Raw genomic sequence first — 20,414 nt, forward strand, 5'->3', positions numbered from 1 at the left:
CAAAAGTCCCATTCAAAGTTGTTTCAACATGATGCTAAAGCAAACCAGACTCCCACCAGACAGGACACTTTAATAGTCTGCTGTAATGCTGCTTCTGCAACACCCATCACTATCAGCAGCCCTCGTTTTCAAGGTATTGGGGCTCATGACACTAACTGCTCATTTGGTGTCTTAAGTGAGATTTCACAGGAGTAGTACAGTAGACCCTTCATGTACAATGATCTTGGCTAGAAGAATCATTGATCAGACACTTAGTTTATTTAAGTTTATCACAGGCGTGTGTAGTGGTAGCTTCATCTAAACAGTTTGAACAAAGGGTGCAGGATATCCCTTCACTATCCTTCTTACAGTCACAGTCACCATGGAAGCATCTACTCTGGGATGGCGAGACATTGATTATGGCAAAATGTCCAAAGGGCTTGGACTCAACAGGAGGACTTACTATACATCTGTTTTTGGAGGTAAGGGTGCTTCTTCTTGTGTTGCAGACTTTACAGGACTATAAACAGTTTTCCTCCTTGACCAATCACAAAGTGTATCAGGTTCTCCCTCCTACTTGCACAAGATCAGACACATTGAGATGCTGCAATTCCACCAGTGGCTTCTGGAATTACTATACACCATCTGCTTCTACTCTGATTAATCTGTTTTTCACAGAAAGCCCAATAGTGCAAGACTAAGGTTATTCTTATAGTTCCCCTTTTGCCACAACAAGTATGGTTTCCTGTTACATGGCCTTCTGATAAAGAAGCTTTTGCAGGCCCATTTAGGTCTTCTCTCCCACCCATCCTGCAAGTCTAGCCCAAGCATACAGTCCTTCAAATAAATCGTATGATTTCTCCAGCTGTGGGCCCTACTTACTATCCTGGAGAAGTAACAGCATCTCAAGAAGCCTTTTACTAGAAAAATGTGCAAGGGAAAGTGGCTTAAATTCTCTATGTGGGCTATTCACTAGGGAATAGATCCTTTTATAAGATCCCTTCCTTCCATTCTATTCTTGGGAAATATCTTTGAGAATGTCTTCAGTTTGTCTGGTATAAGGTTGTGTGTAGCAGCTTTTTCAAACTTTCATCAAGGTTTTTAGTCTTTCTGTGACAGCCCAGGGAGTTTGCAAAGTCTTTCTTAGTGGTGCTTTCCTTTTGAGATCACACTCAAGACCCTTTTCCTTTGTGGGATTGCAACTTTGTCTTGGAAATATTGACATGTTCTCCTTTCAAGCCTGCCACTGCAGAACTTAAATATCTGTATTGGAAAACCTTGTTTGTGTAGAAATTACATTGGCATGGAGGGTGTCAAAACTGCAAGTCCTCTCTTGTCCTCCACATTTTTATGTTTCATAAAGATAAGATTTTTCCATGTAGTAACCCAGCCTTCAAGCCTGAAGGAGCTTCAGAACTGACGCACAAGCAACCAGCAGTCTACCAGATGTTCTTCGTGTTTCACTGTTGCAGTCATTACATTTGGGTAATCTGCTGGTAGGTTGAATCTGCTGGCAGGTTGCCCTCAGTCGGCCTGATTAACAAAGTCTTGGGTCCTGCGTTGGTTGCTGTCCCTTCTTCCATGACGTCAGGGGTATAAAAGATAGTCGACACCATTACATCAGTCTTTCTTGCCATGCGGTGCCAGAAGCAGAAGCAGTTCGCAAGTGCCGGTCGGCCGACTCCTGAAATTGTCATTTTCGAGTTTCAGAACCGAAGTCTGCAACTTAAAGCTAAGTACCCCGTTGGGGAAACTTTTTCTTGCTCCTTACCGATGTCGTTAAAAGTTAATAATTGCATTACTTGTGGAAAGCAAATACCTTATAAAGATTTTCATTCGTACTGTATTCCTTGCCTAGGCCCTGACCACAATGTACCTTGCTGTCGGTTTTGTGCTTTATTTAATCAGTGCACTGTCCGTCGACGGAACATTTTTGCCTCTAAATATTTCGGTTCTGTGTTTAATTTTCCAGAAATGTTGTCTGTTAGTCATTCAACTTCCGGGATTCCAAAAAAATGCAAAGATAAAGACAGGCCGCCGAGGTCCAAAACTGCCGACGACTCTTCTCCTAAGCCAGTCGCCAGTTTGCCAGTACTCAGGGAGGTATGCCGCGAGATCCTTCACCTATGGAAACCACGGATGTCTCTACCTTGGATGGGTCCGGAGCTCCTGTGCAGGCACTGGCTTCTGAGGGTTTATTCAGGCCTACAGACTTGCATATTAATTCGACATCACCTTCACTACTAAGGCCTAAATCTCAGTCAATGTCTAACAAACTGATGCCCAGGTCACATGTTCAGGACCCTATGCCTAAAAAAAAAAAAAAAATGATAAAAATGGCTGAAGATCTAATTACTCTAATCAGGGGTAGTCAACACCCCCCCCCCGCCCCCCAGAGGCCTAGGCCTGAGCTTGGTTATGAATCCTCTGATCAGGATTCTGTTTCTTCTGAATTACCTGGATTTGTCCATACCTACTTATGAGGATTATGACGCAGAGGATTCCATTCCCTCTGCTTCTCCTCCTGAGGATTTTTCTTTTGGGGAAACCGTACATACTTTAAGGGAGCATTTCCACTGGGAAAGCCAGGAATTTTCTGATTCAAAAAAGAGGCTTAGGGATTTCCTTCTTCTACCTCAGCATAGACCTTTGGCTATATCTTCCTGTACTAGACATTGTTGATGATGTGTTCTCGGAATCCAGTTTGGCCCCTGATTCCCTGCCTCCGGCTCCTAGTAAACCTGACGGATACTACAGGGTTCCTGAGTACCACAAGTTCCTTTTCAAAAATCCTGTTGCAGATCCAGAAACCATTTCTCAGGGGCCCAAGGACATTAAGGCTTCTACTGCTAAAAATCCTACCCCTTCTGATAGAGACTCCAGGGCGCTGGATAGATGGGGCAAAAAGGTTTATACTTCTGCAACCTTGGCAATCAGAGCTTTAAACTGTCAATTTCTTATGTTAAAATATCCACAGCATATTATTGGACTGCTTAAACAGAAAATGATGTTGATTCCCGACTGTGTGGAAAATAAAGATTTACAGGATTTAATGCATTCTGCTGAACAAGTTGGAAAACATACTTTGCAATGTGGTTTTGATTCTTTAGAGGCCTCTTGCAGGGCTGCTGTTACTGGGCATGCTTGGCTTAAAGAGTAATCTTTGCCTGATCATGTTAAAGCTAAATTGTTGGATACTCCTTTAAATCTGGACCTCTTGTTTGGCAGTAATGCTGAAGAAGTTCTTAAAAAATGGAAGATAAAGCTAAATCTATGCAAACTGTTAAAGATTTTTTACAAGTGCAACCTCCACAATTTAGTAGGCACTTGTCTACTAAGAATTGGTCCTTTCCAGCCCCTTCCAGATCCTCCCAAGCCAAACCCAGACACAGCAAAAAACCCAGGTTTCAGTCCCAGGGGACTCAGAACCAAGCAGTGGGGGGCATCCACTTCCAAATCTGGGAATAGCAAGGCACCTCCCCGAATGGTAAACAGTCTCAAAGACTTCTTTTTAAAATTCCCAAGCACTTCTCTTTTAACTGCCCTTTTGGGGGGAAAGATTGCTCTTCATGCAAATAACTGGGAATGCATAACCCAGGACAAATGGGTTTTAAATATAGTGTCCCAGGGATACAGATTTTATTTTCACACATTGCCAACACTGAACGGGTGGCCAGACCTGCCCCTAAATCAGTGGGCAGAGACTCAAAAACAAGTACTTTCACTCTTACGGATGGGGGCTATTCAGCTGGTACTTGAAGAGGAAAAGGGACAAGGCTTCTATTCCAGACTTTTCTTGTACCCAGAAAAGACAAATCATGGTGTCCAATCCTGGACCTGTCTACTCTAAATACCTTTCCGGGGATTCCAAAATTCAAGATGCTGACTCTTCACCAGTTACTTCCTATGCTTGGCAAAGATGCCTGGTTGGCAACTCTAGATTTAAAAGAGGCATACCTGCACATCCCAGTGAGGGAATCTTGCAGAAGATACCTTTGCTTCAAAGCAGGCTACTTGCATTATCAGTTCTCTGCACTGCCGTTTGGCTTGTCTACTGCACCCAGGGTATTCACAAAGTGCCTAGCTCCAGTGATTGCATTTTGCAGGCAAAGACATATTCAAATATATCCATACCTGGACGATTGTCTAATTCAGGCAGAAAACCAGGGCATACTGTTAAATCATCTGGCATTTGTAAAAAAGGGTTCTAACTTGTCTGGGGTACACCATAAATGAAAAGAAATCACAACCGGTATCCCGTCAACAGATTACATTCTTGGGTGCAAGCTTGAATACAACTGCCCAGATGGCTTTCCTCATTCCAGAGAAGCAAATTAATTTGGTAACTTACTACAAACAAGTGGCCACAAAAACCCTTCTATCTGCAAGACAAATACTGCAAGCCTTGGGGTTCCTGGTCTCCTGCATTCATCTAATTCCATATGCAAGACTGCATATGAGGAAACTATAGTGGTATCTAAAAAGTCTATGGAATCAACATTGTCACAGTCTGAAAGCAGTGCTTCCTATCATACCTTGCCTACGCCTGGAGTTCCTATGGTGGGCAGAGGCCTGCCACCAAAACAAGGGACTACCATTCACACTACCCCCTGCTGCCCAAACCCTAACTACAGATGCATCAGACTATGCATGTGGGGCTCATCTGGCAGGGAAGCGCATTCAGGGCAAATGGAAACCAAATCAAATGCACCTACATATCAATCAAAAAGAAATGTTAGCTGTACAAAATGCACTGACAGCCTTCAAGGACTGCATTCATCCAGGACAACTAATGGTAAAGACAGACAACACCACGGTGCCGACTAGCCATGGCATTGTGGAATACAGCCTTGAGCTACCAAGTGCATCTAGAAGCTCAATTCCTGCTAGGAAAATTGAATACACTGGCAGACGGACTAAGCAGAAACCTCATGAACCCACACGAGTGGAAACTGGAACCACGGATTTTCAGCATGTTGACAAGCGAATGGGGGAGTCCAGACATAGATCTATTTGCCCCCCCCCACAAGAACTACTAGTTGGACAAGTTTTGCACAAGGACTCCCCACAAACAAGCCTGGAAAGTGGATTATCTGTCCTTCAGTTGGAAAAACCTATCAGTCTACGCTTTTCCCCCTTTGCCTCTGCTCTCCAAAGTTCTACTAAAAGTCAAACAGGACAAACCAAGGATGGTTTAATTGCTCCAGACTGGTCGCACCAACACTCTTACCCCCTCCAGTGCAGTGTATCGCAAATATCTCCATGGCACCTGCCTCAGACGCCACCAAATTCTGCACCTTCAACTTCCAACATTGAACCTTGAAGCCTGGCTAATCACTTAAATTCATCCTTATCATCCCTCAGCAAACCTGTGATGGATGTCATCTTGGAAGCAAGGAGACCTAGTACTAGAAAATCTTATGCTGACAAATGGAAAAGATTCTGTGCCTGGGACCAGTCTTTAGGCATGAGCACAGCAGCGCCCAGTTTACCTCAGATTTTGCAATACTTAACTGAGATCCTTCACAAGGGCCTGTATTTTTCCTCCATTAAAATCCATGCCTCAGCTGTTTCAGCTCACTATAACACAGAACCACCCCTCTTCTCTCATCCTCTGCTCAAGCAGTATCTCAGAGGGTCAAAAAACTTGAGACCACCCAAGAGAGCTCCTACCACTGCCTGGGACCTTAACTTTGTTTTGTAGAAACGCACTCTACCTCCTTTCGAGCCAGCTGCTACTACAGACTTAAAATTACTTTCTTGGAAAACAACCTTTTTTTAGCAACCACTTCAGCTAGAAGGATATCTGAATTACAGGCCCTTATGGCAGTGGAGCCCTTCATCATCTTTCATGCGGACAGGGTATCTCTCAGAACCAATCCATCCTTTATGCACAAGGTGGTTTCCAGTGTGGCACTTACTCAGTCCATTTATTTGCCAACCTTCTTTTCCAATCCACAGAACAAAGGGGAACGGATTCTGCATTCCTTGGATGTGCACAGACAACTTAGATTCTACTTGGACAGGGCTAAATCTCGAAGATAGTCTGAACAATTGCTGGTAGCATTTGCTGCAGGGGCAGAGGGAAAGGCTGTTTCAAAACAAACCATTTCTAAATGGATAAGCCATTCCATTAATTTCTGCTATAAGCACCATGGAAAACCTATCCCCCAGGGGATAAGATCTCACTCCACCAGGGCTGCATCTACTTCTGCAGCCTTTCTCAGAGGTGTTCCTGCCAGGGATATCTTAGAAGCTGCTACCTGGAGTTCTGTGCATACTTTCACCAAACATTATCATTTGCCAATTTTCTCTAAATCCAGAGCTGGCTTTGCCACTGCTGTGTTGCAGGGCCTTTTAACTGGCTGTATAAACTCCTCTCAACCATAGCTTTGGGAATCTACCCAAATGTAATGACTGCAACAGTGAAACATGAACAACATAGTACAGTTGTGAAAACTTACCATAAATGTAGATGTTAGAGTGTATTCACTGTTGCAGTCCTGGTTACTCTCCCTCCAGCCCCCTAGTTTTTTTCTGGCTATGCCTCTACTTTCCTTTACTATGCTTTAAAAGCCTTTTTGGTGTATTTGCTTTTGGTTGGAGGTATACTTTTATGTTTTTGTGTTTATTTGCTCCCCATTAGGGGGGCACCTGACACCTGGGGCAAGAAAAACTGATGTAATGGCGTCGGCTGCATGTTTTATACCCCTGATGACCTGACGTCATGGAAGAAGGTACAGCAACCGACGCAGGGCCCAAGACTTTGTTAATCAGGCCGACTGAGGGCAACCTGCAAGCAGATTACCCAAATGAGGGCAGGAGACTTAAACCTTGACACGGTTATAAATAGAACGTGCTGGAGGGACAGATTCATCACCCAGAGACTCCCTATGCTGTGGAACAAAATCCCGGTACATGTGAGGCAGAGCACCTCTCTGGCCTTGTTCAAGAGGAATCTTGACCAATGGATGGGAGATTGCAGATATACCCCAGGGATTACTTCAGTGTCACTGCTTGACAGAGGCACAGCAAAATGATAGGCATAGTTTTTATTCAAACTAAAGGGGTGGCGAAAGCCACATAACTATGGGCTAGGCTTATAAATGCCCTTGGGCAGATAGCCTAGTATGAACCTATGAACCTATAATGACTGCAACAGTGAATGCACTCGAACATCTTCATTTATGGTAAGTGTACACTACGGTACTTTTTCTTTCCTGAGAATTCTTAATCATTCTCTTGCTGCGACAACACTGGTTTCACAACATTCTTTTACAAGATGCTACAAACTGATGGTGATGTCATGGGACTAGATCTTCATTTTGGATCACCATTTTCTGAGATATTCTGTCACGATTTCACTCGAGACATACAGCTGAGGACTCTGGCCTTCAGTTTGAAGTGGACAGACTGGATATTGTAAAACAAGAAAGTTACATACTTGTCATAGTGATAGATCTTCGCGATCCATGTCTGCTCACTTCATCATACCCTCCCTTCTTCCTCCTTCAGCTCTTATAAAATCTGTTTCAGCTTAGTTGACAGTACTTGAGGCTTTAAAAAGAGCAGGCTGTATAGTGGCCTTTAGCTTGCATTAGCCATTTTTTTACCATTATTTCTCTGATGGTGTATGTAATCAACTGTCAAGCTTGATTTGGAGAAAATAAAGAGAACTAAGATGAGTTATAGGAGACTGGGGAGAAGCTCAAGCTTTGGGAAAGCTGGCAATGCATAATTGGCACTACTAGCAGATCATAGTGGATACTGCTACCAGTATCAAGTCCCTTCAGTTTGAGGAGGACAGACATGGATATTAGATCTATTGATGTTCATCTTTCAACCACTGTAGCATGTAGCTATATGAAATGTATTCTGCCTAGGTTAGGATGTCTGTCCAGTATATGAACACTTTTGGGTACTTTCCACATGCATTTCACATCCGCAGACACTTGAAGGCATGCTGGTATAAAATCACTTGTGCAGGCACCAAAACTGAGAACTTTCTTGCTGTTGAAGATTTCAGTCAGACTGTCTTTTCTCTGCACCTTTATTGTTTCAACATTACTCCATTTAGGGACTTTCCTTCCATTTTTGATAGAGAGCTAGTTTTGTTGCATTTCCTGTGTTTATAAAAATAGGCAAGGGTGTGTGTGGCAGGCAGATTCCTTACAAAGATTTCCACACTTATTGGTTGTTTTCATTAGGAGACTCCCCGCTAAGTTGTTTAGTATTTGTATAAGTTTCACACTTAAAATGGTTAGCAGGTTCAGCTTCTTTTGCATTTATCTAAAAGAAAGGCTTAATTTTACAGAGGTAACTGAAGTGGCTTCTCTTTCATCCTTTCTCCCTCAGTCCTCAATGGATGATTCTGCTGTGGCTAATTTGGAGTCCTTGGATCCCAACCATTTCCTCCTTCAAACTCCTCTGGTGCTGCCTCTAGGGATGCCAGCAAGGGTCAGGAGACTAGTGTGTCCTCTAGGGTTTAGATGTACACCTGTCTTGGGACAACCACTCATTTTTATTTTGGAAGGGTCTGACATGCATCCCTGTAGTGCTGGTAAGGGAATATGTACTGAATTTTTGTATTCAAGTCTGTATGATCTGTGCAGCTTGTACTCTGGCTTTGGACTGTCTAAATAATGTTGGGTGGCACGATGTCAGGGTAGTCCTATGGACTAAGCTTGTAAAGGCTCCAGGGCCATTAGCCTATTACACACCTATGAACCTAAAGTGCATGGATTTTGGGACTATCAAGTGTGCGTGTGTGGGGGACATAAATATCAGTGAAATGATGGCCCTGGTAAATGCATTAAAGACTCTAAACCATTTATGGACTCCAGAATCAGTTCAGGTGATCACAGACAGCACTACTACGAATTTGTATATAAACAAAACAGAAGGGAAGCAGTACTTGACCCTGTCTGTGGATTAGCCGTAATAGCCTGGGAACTTGCAACTCAGCACAATTTATCTTTTTGGCCTAGTTGCATTCAGTCAGAGCAGAACAGTGGCAAACACATTAAGCAGATCCAGGACAGACTTCTATGAGTTGGAAGATTCACCCTGTGTCTTCAGGCGATATGACTGGAAAACACATGCCTTTTCCTTCCCCTGGAAGAAATGCTCCTATATGCCTTCCCCCTTTTCCTGTGATAACTGGAGCTCTTTTAAATATCCAAAAAGCCTCTCCAGTGATCATATTGGTAACTCCCTTTTGGCCCAGAAAACATTGCTTCTCCCTTGTCATGAATATGACCAAGGGCAGTTACCATAAAATTTCCCACAAAATGGATCTTGTCACGCAGAGCAATGGGTCACTAATCAACCCTAACCTGCAGAACTTGCACCTCCTTGCTTGGATGATAGAATGAATCAGTTGAGGCACCTTTTCTATGAGACATGCAGCAGGTGTTAACATAGGATTTTCTAGTGGCAGGTTTTATAGTTTATTTGGTCAAGTTGAAATTTTGTAGTTGGTGCAGCAAGAAGAACCAGTACCCAAGTGAGGCAAATATCCCTTTGTTTCTGCAGTTTCCATGTGAATTGCTCAACTTACTGTTAAGAAAATCACATTTTGGCCATTTCTGTGGTCTGTTTTTATATCCCCCTTTCTTTTTATCACAAGTTAAACAGTTTCTGAAAGAGTTTCCATTTTCTGGCCACCAGAGAAACAGGTGATGACTTTTTGAGATTTTAACTATGTTTTAGAAAAGCTTACATTACCACCCTTTGAGCCAGCTTATCAAGCATATTTTAAATTCTTGACATGGAAAACTGTTTTACTTACTGCTCTGACATTAGTTAAGCAAGTATTTTGAGTTGTAGGCTTTGATGGTGAACCAACTCTTTCTCATGTTTCGTAGAGATGGTGTACCTTGAAGGACTTGCCTCTTCCTTTATGCCAAAAGGTGTCAGATTTCACTCGGAAACCCTGCTTTCACCTCCCTTTATTCTTTCCTTAACCAAAAAATGGAGGAGAGAGACTCTACATACTCTAGATCTCCACTTAGTTCATGTACCACATCAGGAGAGTAAAACATGTTTAGAGCTTCAGACCAGCTCTTTTTTTTTTTTTTTTTTTTTTATGAAAACAGGAGGATCCATATCAAAATATACAATTTCCAAATGACGATAGTGCAGATATTAGTCTATGGTCCTCATTTAAATTCTCCCACATTTTTTTTCCCCTAAACCGACTGCGTAGGAAAAGTGAGCATTGAGGCTTTGATGATAAACCCAACCCCTCTTCATATCCCAGAGACCTGGTTCCTTCAATGACTAATCCATTCCTTTTCAAAAGTTGTCTTGAGTTCACTCTGTACTTGTATGTTCATCAGCATGTTCTTTCCAGGTTTAGGGTGTTGAATGCATTTATCAAGGCCATCATTTCTTTCATATTTGTGTTTTTTTTTTTTTTTTTTTGACATGGTGCTTCCAGAGTCCCATGTTTGTTTATGGTCTCAGAGATGATACTGTATGGAAAATATTTTTAGAAGTAATTTTGTTGCACAAAAAGCATATGAAAACTTTCCGTAATAAGCAGATAATCTGTTTGACAGTTTAGGCACCAAGTGTTGTGTTGCAGAGATTAGATTCACAGCAGTGGAAGTTCACTATGTTTTACACATTTAGCGCACTTACCCTTGTTACCTTGTATCATTGTTTCCACTCCAAACAAAGTCAGACTTCTTTAATCCCATATTTTATTTCTTTCACACTGGTACACGGTTATTTCATTGAGGTAGGCACATATTTCTTATTCATGGTAGCTACCTGATGCTGAAGGTTTTCATTTTTGCTTCAGACTAATGCATTCAGGTTCTGAAAATCCTTGGTCCCTGCAGACAGAACAACTTGCGAACTGCCAGGTGAAACCATTTAAATCACAGTGCTTTTGATGGAAAGGACAGTTTTCTTCTCTTTTGGGCATATTTGTTTCCTCTGTATACAATCTTCTTGATCAATTAATAGCCCCCACCCCTACCATTTCTATGCAGCTGATGTCCTACCTTGATAAGACCAAGGACTGGAGAAGGAATAACTGTTTGCCTCCCTTTCTGAAGAGAAGGAGAACCAGTATGTAAACCACCTCCAAGTGGCTTTGTTATTACATACACTTGTGTTACATGTATAAAAGTAAATAGCTGAAAGGCCCAGTTAGGGCTCACAGCACCAGGGCCACAGCCCTAGTGGCTTTCATGGGAGGGGTGTATACCTAGTCTACTCTAGAAACCACAATTTAGCCATCTCTGCACACTCTGCAAACATTACATGTTCGATACACATTCTAGAACCAGAGTAGTATTTACCCAAAGTATTCTGCATGGCTTCCTAGACAGTAGTTACTCTTCTTTATCCACTGGCCACTCAGCCTAAATCACTAGGATTTGTCCAAGTAGTAAGTAATACTGCAACAGTGATCTTAATGAAGAGCAATGTACAATTGTGAAAGTAACCTTTTTTTCAGGGTCTTTATATACCTTTAAGTAACCGACCATGATTCTGCACCGTATAGTAGAAATCATCCTGAACAGCTGTAGTCAGTTTTACAGAAGAGGGAGACGTCTGCATTGCAGGGAGCAGCCAGCAACTTGATAGAACTTCCTTCTTTCAAAGCAGGACCAGTATTGAAGATCTTGGGCTATGAACCAACCACAGCAGGGCTAATGCTCCAGGTACTGGGCTAGCTAAGCAGCCTCATTGACAACTTCACACTCTTTCCTCATCCTACAAGTGTATACTTGTAACACCTCCAATGGTGGCTGCAATCCTAGTGGACGATGCTGCCATTTGCCAACAAGTGCCACTTGGTCATGCATCCTTCCAGTGGTGGACAACTAAGATCTTAAGTAGCACCTTGTATATTCAAGTGACATTTAGAATACCATTAGATTACATGCTTTCCTAGATATAATGTTTTTGTTTGTGTGGAGACCCCCAGCATGCATAGGAAGAGGTCTTCCTCAGATCCAGGTAGTCTGTAACGCCATGAAAGTCAAATACATTTGCTATGTGGTAGTAAACCATGAAAACTGTTTTCATTCCATAGTTCTTTCAGTGTTGAAATGGGTAATGTAGTGGCAGGGTGATGCAAAAAGAAGTGGCATCAAGTCCTGAGGATGCTCTAAGGCTTTGTAGCAGAGTCTTGAAGTGAAACTTTACAGTCTGCTTTTTACTTATCCCAGTTCAGACTAACCATTAGACATGAGCGGCCATGTGGAAGTGGACATAGAACAGAATGCAGAATGTCCTCTGCAGCATCTTTCATTAGTGGGAGATCACCATATCTTTTCATTTTCTTTTTAGGTGTGAGTTTACATTAACCTTAGTTTCTAATCTAAAGGTTTTAGTGCTCACAGAAGGCTGCATGTATTGTGTTTTGGACCATATGAAATAGCTGTCATGGATAATTATGTTTTTGGCTGGGTTCACTTCTGCCAAGCTGTGCAAGAGAGCATCATCCCTTCTTAACATCCAAACCCTTAATTGCTTTTTGCAGAGAAGTCTTTTTGCATACCATCGCTTTCTTTTCCAAAAAGATGCCACTGTTACAGATTTGAGTACGTTTTTCCCCCTTCCAGCATTACACCCAAAGCCCAGAGAACAAGAAGCATCTGTTCAGCCTTAATGTACAGACAGGTCAGGTACTACTTGTAGAGAAATTAATATATGGTTGGACTTGCAGCTGTTGCCTGTCATGGTCAAGGAGCACTGCAAGGGGTGAAAGTAAGATATGATAAATTGGTCAAATTATAGTGAACCTATCTTCATGTTAGGTATGGAAGGACCCTAGTAGGAGTATGATTGCATTACCAGCATAACTAAGCTTTGCAAGAAAGCCACATCCACTTTAGTACCTATATTTCCAAAGTATTGTATGTTTGAATTTATCTTTGAGGGGTAAAGCTTCCTCTGTGGCTGCTATTCTGCATGGATGAGAGTACATAATGGAGTAATAAAGAAAGAACTGGAGGGGATTGTGTAAAAGGTTTAGTGCATGCATACAAGTACTTTGGGAAAATCTTTTAATGGTAGATGTTCATCGTGTTACACTGCTGCAGTCATTACACTTGAGTTATCCTGCCGTTAGGCGGTCCCGAAGTCGGCCAGAGTTCCAAAGTCTTGGTCCGGCGTCGGCTGCTGTCGCTTCTTCCCTGATGTCAGTGCGCCAGGGTATATAAGATGCATCCGAAGCCATTTTCTTCAGTCTTTCTTGCCGCGTGGTGCCCGAAGCAGAAGCAGTTGACAAGTGCCGGTCGGCCGACTCCTGAGATTTTCGAAGTCGAATTTCAGATCCAAAGTCTTCAATAAAGCTAAGTACCCTGTTGGGGAAACTTTTTTCTTGTCTCAGACCGATGTCAGAAAAAGTTAATAATTGTATTTCTTGTGGGAAGCAAATACCTCATAAGGACTTCCACTCTTACTGTTTTCCATGCCTAGGCCCTGATCACGACGTCACTAGTTGTCAGTTTTGTGCTAGATTTAACAAACGCACTATAAAAAGACGTTTTGATTTTGCTTTGCACTACTTTGGTCGAAGGTTCAATTATACTATGCCGTTGGATCAACCGACGACCTCAATACCGAAAAAATGCAAAGACAAGGATAATAAAAACAGGCATCCAAGGTCCAAAACCGATGACGAAACCTCTTCTAGGCCAGTCGCCGGTTCTCAGTGAGGTGCTTTCGCAGCCCCTGACACCCGCTACCTCAGAGCCACAGGCCGCTTCCGACTCCCACGTGGAGACAACTAGGCCTCTGGAAACTCAAGGTATTGGGCCTACGGAAACTAATCCCCTCAGATGGGTCTGGAGCCGCTGAGCAGGCATCGGCTTCTGAGGGTGTTTTCAGACCTTCACAACTTACCATTAAAACAACAGCCAAGGCAAAGGTACCTTTAAAGACAAAGAAACAAGTACAGCATTCTCCTGGACAGTCCTCCTTGCCTAAGAAACAGATGCTTAAAATGGCCGAAGACCTCATTACTCTAATCAGGGGTTCCCATCCCCCTCTTGAGAAAAGGCCTAGGCAGGATACAGACTATGATTCCTCTGATCAGGTTTCCATTTCCTCTGATTCCTCTTCAGACCAGGGATACTCTCTACCCCCCTATGAGGACTCTGATGCTGAAGAATGTATCCCTTCAGCCTCTCCTCCTGAGGATTATTCTTTTGGGGAAACTTTACATACCATGAGGGTGCATTTCCATTGGGAAAGTCAGGATTACTTAGAATCCAAGAAAGGGCTCAGGGATTTCCTTTTATTGCCTCAGCACAGGCCCCTGGCTATTCTGCCTGTGCTAGATATTGTTAATGATGTGTTCTCTGAATCCAGCTTATCTCCTGATTCTTTGCCCCCTGCTCCAGCCAAGCCAGATAGGTATTAGAGTCCCTGACTCTCACAAGTTTCTTTACAAAAAAACCCTTCTGCTGATCCAGAAACTATTTCCCAGGGTCCAAAAGGGGTTAAGGCTTCCATTGCAAAAAAATCCAGTACCGTCTGACAGAGATTCCACAGCTTTGGATAGATGGGGGAAGAAAGTATACACTTCTGCAACTTTAGCAGTAAGAGCTTTAAATTGCCATTTTCACATGCTTAAGTACCAGCAATATTTAATGGCTCAGTTAAAACAGAAAATGCTTGCAAGCTCAGAAGCTCCTGTTTGTAAAGAAATGCAGGATGTATTGCATGCAGTTGAACAGGTGGGAAAACATACTCAGCAGTGTGGTTTTGATTCTTTAGAGGCCTCTTGTAGAGCCGCACTTACAGGTTCTGTGATTCGAAGACCTGCTTGGTTAAAAGAACAGAGTTTACCTGATCATGTTAAGGCAAAATTATTGGATGCTCCTTTACAGCATGATACCTTGTTTGGTGTTAAGGCAGAAGAGGTGTTAAAGAAAATGGAGGATAAAGCTAAATCTATGCAAACAGTCAAGGATTTCTTACAGGTACAGCCACCTCGGTTTAGCAGAAATTGGCCAACAAAGAATTGGTCCTTTCCAGTGTCAGACAGGCCACAGAGAGGCAGATACAGACGCCCAAGAGGCAGATCTCAACCCCAAGGCTCAAACAGACAACGACAGTGGGGCACCTCAACCCCAAAAGGAGGTGAGGACAAGTCTCAAACTTACAGGAAACAGTCACAATGACTTTCCCCTTCGTACGCCAAGCATGTCCCTTTTGGAAGCCCCCTTAGGGGGAAAACTAGCACTTTTTTCTCAAAACTGGCAAACAATCACTCAAGACAAATGGGTTCTGAATATTGTGTCAAGGTTACAGGTTCCACTTTCATACTTTACCAAGGCTAAAAAGAATGCCAGACCTGCCACAAAATCAATGGGCAGAGGCACAAAAACACATTTCAGCCCTCATGGACATGAGCGCTATTCAAAAAGTACCACAACAAGAACAAGGACAAGGATTTTACTCAAGACTCTTCCTGGTCCCCAGAAAGGACAGGACCTGGAGGCCCATACTAGACCTTTCAATTCTGAATACTTACCTGGATATTCCAAAATTCAAAATGTTGACATTACAGCAGCTTCTACCCATGCTGGGCAAGAAGGCTTGGCTTGTTACTCTGGACCTCAAAGAGGCATACCTGCATGTCCCTATCAGACAAAATTGCAGAAGATACCTCAGATTCAAAGCTGGTACAATGCACTACCAATTCTCTGCACTGCCCTTTGGCTTATCTACTGCGCCCAGGGTCTTCACAAAGTGCCTGGCACCAGTAATTGCATTTTGCAGACAAAAAGGAATTCAAATATATCCATACCTGGACGACTGCCTCATTCAAACAGAAACAAAGGACATTTTTCTACAGCATCTGGCATTTGTAAAAAGGTTGCTAATTTCTCTAGGGTACACAGTAAACGAAAAGAAGTCAAAACTAGTTCCCTTGCAACAGATTATATTCTTGGGTGCCAGCTTAAATACAACGGCCCAGATGGCTTACCTCACGCCAGACAAACAAGTTCAACTAACTCAATATTTTCAATTACTGGCAAAAAAGTCCCATCTCCTTGCAAGAAAAATTCTGCAGGCCCTGGGATTCATGGCATCCTGCATACTACTAATACCATATGCCAGACTGCATATGAGGAAATTACATTGGTGTCTAAAAAGTGTTTGGACTCAACACTCTCACAGTTTAGAAGCAGTAATACCAATGATTCCCTGCCTACAACAGGAGTTTCGATGGTGGGCACAGGCATGTCACCTAAACAAGGGTCAGCCTTTTACCCAACCCATAGCCAGGCAAACTCTAACAACAGATGCTTCGAATTACGCCTGGGGAGCACACATGGCAGGAAAATGCTTTGAGGGCAAGTGGACCACAGACCAAATGCATCTTCACATCAATCAGAAAGAGATGTTGGCTGTTCAAAATGCCCTAACAGCTTTCAAGGACCTTCTGCATCCAGGACAATTATTACTAAAGACAGACAACACCACAGTAATGTGGTACATAAACAAGCAAGGGGGCACTCATTCTTATCCCCTATGCAGGCAAGCCATGACCTTGTGGAACACAGCTCTAATGTATCAAGTTCACCTGCAAGCACAATTCCTGCCAAGAAAGAAAAGTACTCTGGCAGACGACCTAAGCAGAAATATCATGGACCCTCACAAATGGAAGTTGAATCCACAAATCTTCAGCATGTTAACGCAAAAATGGGGATGCCCAGACATAGATCTTTTTGCCTCCCCACTGAATTGCAAACGACAAAAATTCTGCACAAGGACTTTTCACAAACAAGCATGGAAAGTGGATGCTCTTTTGTTCAGCTGGAAAAACCTAAAAGTTTATGCCTTCCCGCCACTGCCTCTCCTTTCAAAGGTACTCCTAAAAGCCAGACAAGAAAAACCACAGATGATCCTGATTGCTCCAGACTGTCCACGCCAGCACTGGTACCCTATCTTAAGGAACTTGGCTCAAGGCCCACCATGGATTTTGCCTCAAATTCCACACCTTCTGACTCAACAAAACAATCAGATCCTGCACGGTCAGCTCAAAACCCTAAACCTGGCTGCATTGCAGATACATTAGTCAAACAGGCAACACCTCTCTCTCAAGCTGTTATGGATGTCATTTTGGAGGCCAGGAGGCCTAGCACCAGGAAAGCTTACTCAGAAAAATGGAAGAGATTCTGCACCTGGAACCGGGCTCAAAGCCTAGATCCTCTTGTTCCAAACATTCCTCAGATTTTACAATACTTAACTGAGATGCTGGACAGAGGCCTATCCTTCTCATCAATTAAGATCCATGCCTCTGCCATTTCAGCACATTACAACATGGATCCTCCTTTATTCTCTCATCCCTTGCTAAAGCAGTACCTCAGAGGGGCTAAAAACATAAGACTGCCCCTGAGAGCACCAGCACCAACTTGGGACCTCAATTTCGTTTTGGAAAAACTGACCCTACCACCTTTTGAGCCAGCCAATACAGCCGATCTAAATTTTTTTATCATGGAAAACAGCTCTGCTCCTGGCAGTAACTTCAGCACGAAGAGTCTCAGAGCTACAGGCATTAATGGCAGTGGAACCTTTTATAATTTTTCATCAGGACAGGGTTTCTTTAAGGACAAACCCTACCTTTATGCCAAAAGTGATATCTAGTGTGATTCTTAACCAAGCCATCCATTTGCCAACTTTTTATCTAAACCCCCAGAATAAAGGGGAGAAACTTCTGCATTCTTTGGATATACACAGGCAGCTATGCTTCTACTTGGACAAAACAAAAGCTTTCAGGAAAACTGAGCAACTGTTTGTAGCATATGCTGCAGGGTCACAGGGCAAGGCTATCTCAAAGCAGACGATATCCAAATGGATAGGACACTGTATTCGTTACTGCTACACACAGCATGGAAAATCAGTCCCAAATAACATTAGGCCACATTCCACCAGGGCAACAGCCACTTCAACAGCCTTTCTCAGAGGTGTACGTACTAAGGAAATTTTGGAGGCTGCAACTTGGAGTTCAGTGCGCACCTTTACCAAGCATTACCACCTGCCTCTTTACTCTTAAATCCAGAGCAGGATTTGCCACTGCAGTTCTGCAGGGCCACATAGCCAATCCTAACTCTTTATAGACCAGCCACCCAACCTTAGCTTTGGGATTCTACCCAAGTGTAATGACTGCAGCAGTTTTGTACCTACCATAAATGTAGATGTTCGAGTGTTCACACTGCTGCAGTCCAGGTTACCCTCCCTTCATCTCCCCTGAACTAGCTGGACTTATCTATACCTTTCTATCCTGTACAACTTTTATGGTGTATTTGCTTGTAACTGAAGGTATTGTTTTTATTTTATATGTATATTTTTTATTAGCAATATGTATTGCCTACCTACTTGGGGGCACCTGACATCTGGGGCAAGAAAAACTGAAGAAAATGGCATCGGATGCATCTTATATACCCCTGGCGCACTGACGTCAGGGAAGAAGCGACAGCAACCGATGCCGGACCAAGACTTTGGAACTCTGGCCGACTGCGGGACCACCTTGCGGCAGGATAACCCAAGTGTAATGACTGCAGCAGTGTGAACACTCGAACATCTACATTTATGGTAGGTACAAAACTGTACTTTTTTTTGTCTCCCAATGAACTGCTTCAGAAGTTAGAGGCTGTCCTACAGGAGAATTTCCTTGACCTTCCATTATTATGATGAAAACCTCATATAACTTTTGTATCTTGTTTCAGGGAGTGTTTTGTAGTAGAACTCCCCATTCATATACCCACTGTCTGTAGCTCCATAATTCTACTTGAGTAAAAATGAAGCATTATTATCTAGATTTTTTATTTTAATATGTTGAATAAAACACAAAATTCAGGAAGAAAGAAATAAAGCAGTATCTAGATAGGGCCTTTGCAGGCTTCAACTAAACATGGGGAACATGGATAAGTGCTGAAGAAGGGGGTAATGCCGCCCTTCTTGAACTGGCATCATTAACTCAGTGATACAGGTGAATGTGGCCCCCTACATGAATTGCAGGAAAAGACTGACATTGGTACCAGTGCTTGAGACTTTAAAGGTCATTCTACAGATTATTGATCTACTGTGTGAAACACCCAGGTATGTTATTATAATGGATACCTTGCATAACTTCTGTTTTTTTGTTTCCCCATAGGTTTCCTGTTCTAGTAGTCCAACAGTAATATCAAGTTCTGGTAGCAGCAGTTCTTTGTCACCTCTTGGACCTATTAGCAGACCAAAATCCTTTACAAATGGTAGTTTATGTTCAGAGTCAACATCATCTGTTTCATCACCAACTTCTACATATCCAAAAGCTCCAGGATTTGAACGTGAAGATCAGGTACATGCATTATTTTTTTTTGTTTGTTTTTGTCTTGCTGTGTATAGTAGCATTAGTGGTGTCATGGAAGCCATTTGCACCCCTTCATATGACAAAGGTGATAAATTTGCTCGATTTTGAGTAGTGGAGGAATTACTCCTAGTATATTTTCTTAAAATCCACACACAGCTCTGCTTTGTAACACATACTGGACATGTATAGTATGCAGCAAGCAGACACCAGAGTTAAAATAATTATGCAGAATGAGCTGTGCTAAGTTTCAGTGGTACTAAAGAGATTGAAGGAGGACTTCTGGAGATGTGGCGGTTAGAAATATACACCCGTTTCTGGAGTAGATCCATTTCATAGGTTTTCTAAAAAAGTGCAAACCCGGCCTTTCTGGCATTGCAGTAAATTTTACATTTAAAGTGTGCTCATCCCAAAGGGACATCTCTTTTAGCTCTTTTAGATGTTCTTCGTGTTTCACTGTTGCAGTCATTACATTTGAGTAATCTGCTTGCAGGTTGCCCTCAGTCGGCCTGGTTAACAAAGTCTTGGGTCCTGGGTCGGTTGCTGTCCCTTCTTCCATGACATCAGGTTGTCAGGGGTATAAAACATGCAGCCGATGCCATTACCCCAGTCTTTCTTGCCGCACGGTGCCCGAAACAGAAGCAGTCCGCAAGTGTCAGTTGGCCGACTCCAGAAGTTTTCATTTTCGAGTTTCAGAACCAAAGTCTTCAACTAAAAGCTAAGTACCCCATTGGGGAAACTTTTTCTTGCTCCTTACCAATGTCAGTAAAAGTTAATAATTGTATTACTTGTGGGAAGCAAATATCTCATAAGGATTTTCATTTGTACTGTATTCCTTGCCTAGGCCCTGACCACGACATACCTTGCTGTCGGGTTTGTGCTTTATTTAATCAGCGCACCATCCATCGTCGGTACATTTTTGCTTCTAAATACTTCGATTCTCGGTTTAATTATCCAGAAATGACGTCGGTTAGTCATCCGACTATCGGAATACCAAAAAAACGCAAAGAAAAAGACAGAGACTAGCCGTTGAGGTCCAAATCTGCCGACGACGCTTCTAAGCCAGTCGCCAGTTCGCCGGTACTCAGTGAGGTGCTTTTGCAGC

At 42.8% G+C, this 20,414-nt stretch overlaps 1 protein-coding gene across 1 annotated transcript in view; it reads left to right on the forward strand.

Annotated features, from left to right (window-relative positions):
• The window catches only part of UNKL (unk like zinc finger), a 2,026,838-nt gene that overhangs the window by 1,046,433 nt on the left and 959,991 nt on the right, over positions 1-20,414 (forward strand). The window contains exon 9 of the mRNA XM_044089534.1: positions 19,115-19,300. Coding sequence (XP_043945469.1) covers positions 19,115-19,300 — 186 coding nt within the window. The remainder of the gene's footprint in view (positions 1-19,114; positions 19,301-20,414) is intronic.

Source organism: Protopterus annectens, chromosome 12.part0, assembly GCF_019279795.1.
Source record: "Protopterus annectens isolate FY-2018-M chromosome 12.part0, PAN1.0, whole genome shotgun sequence".
In the NCBI taxonomy this organism is placed as follows: domain Eukaryota; kingdom Metazoa; phylum Chordata; order Ceratodontiformes; family Protopteridae; genus Protopterus; species Protopterus annectens.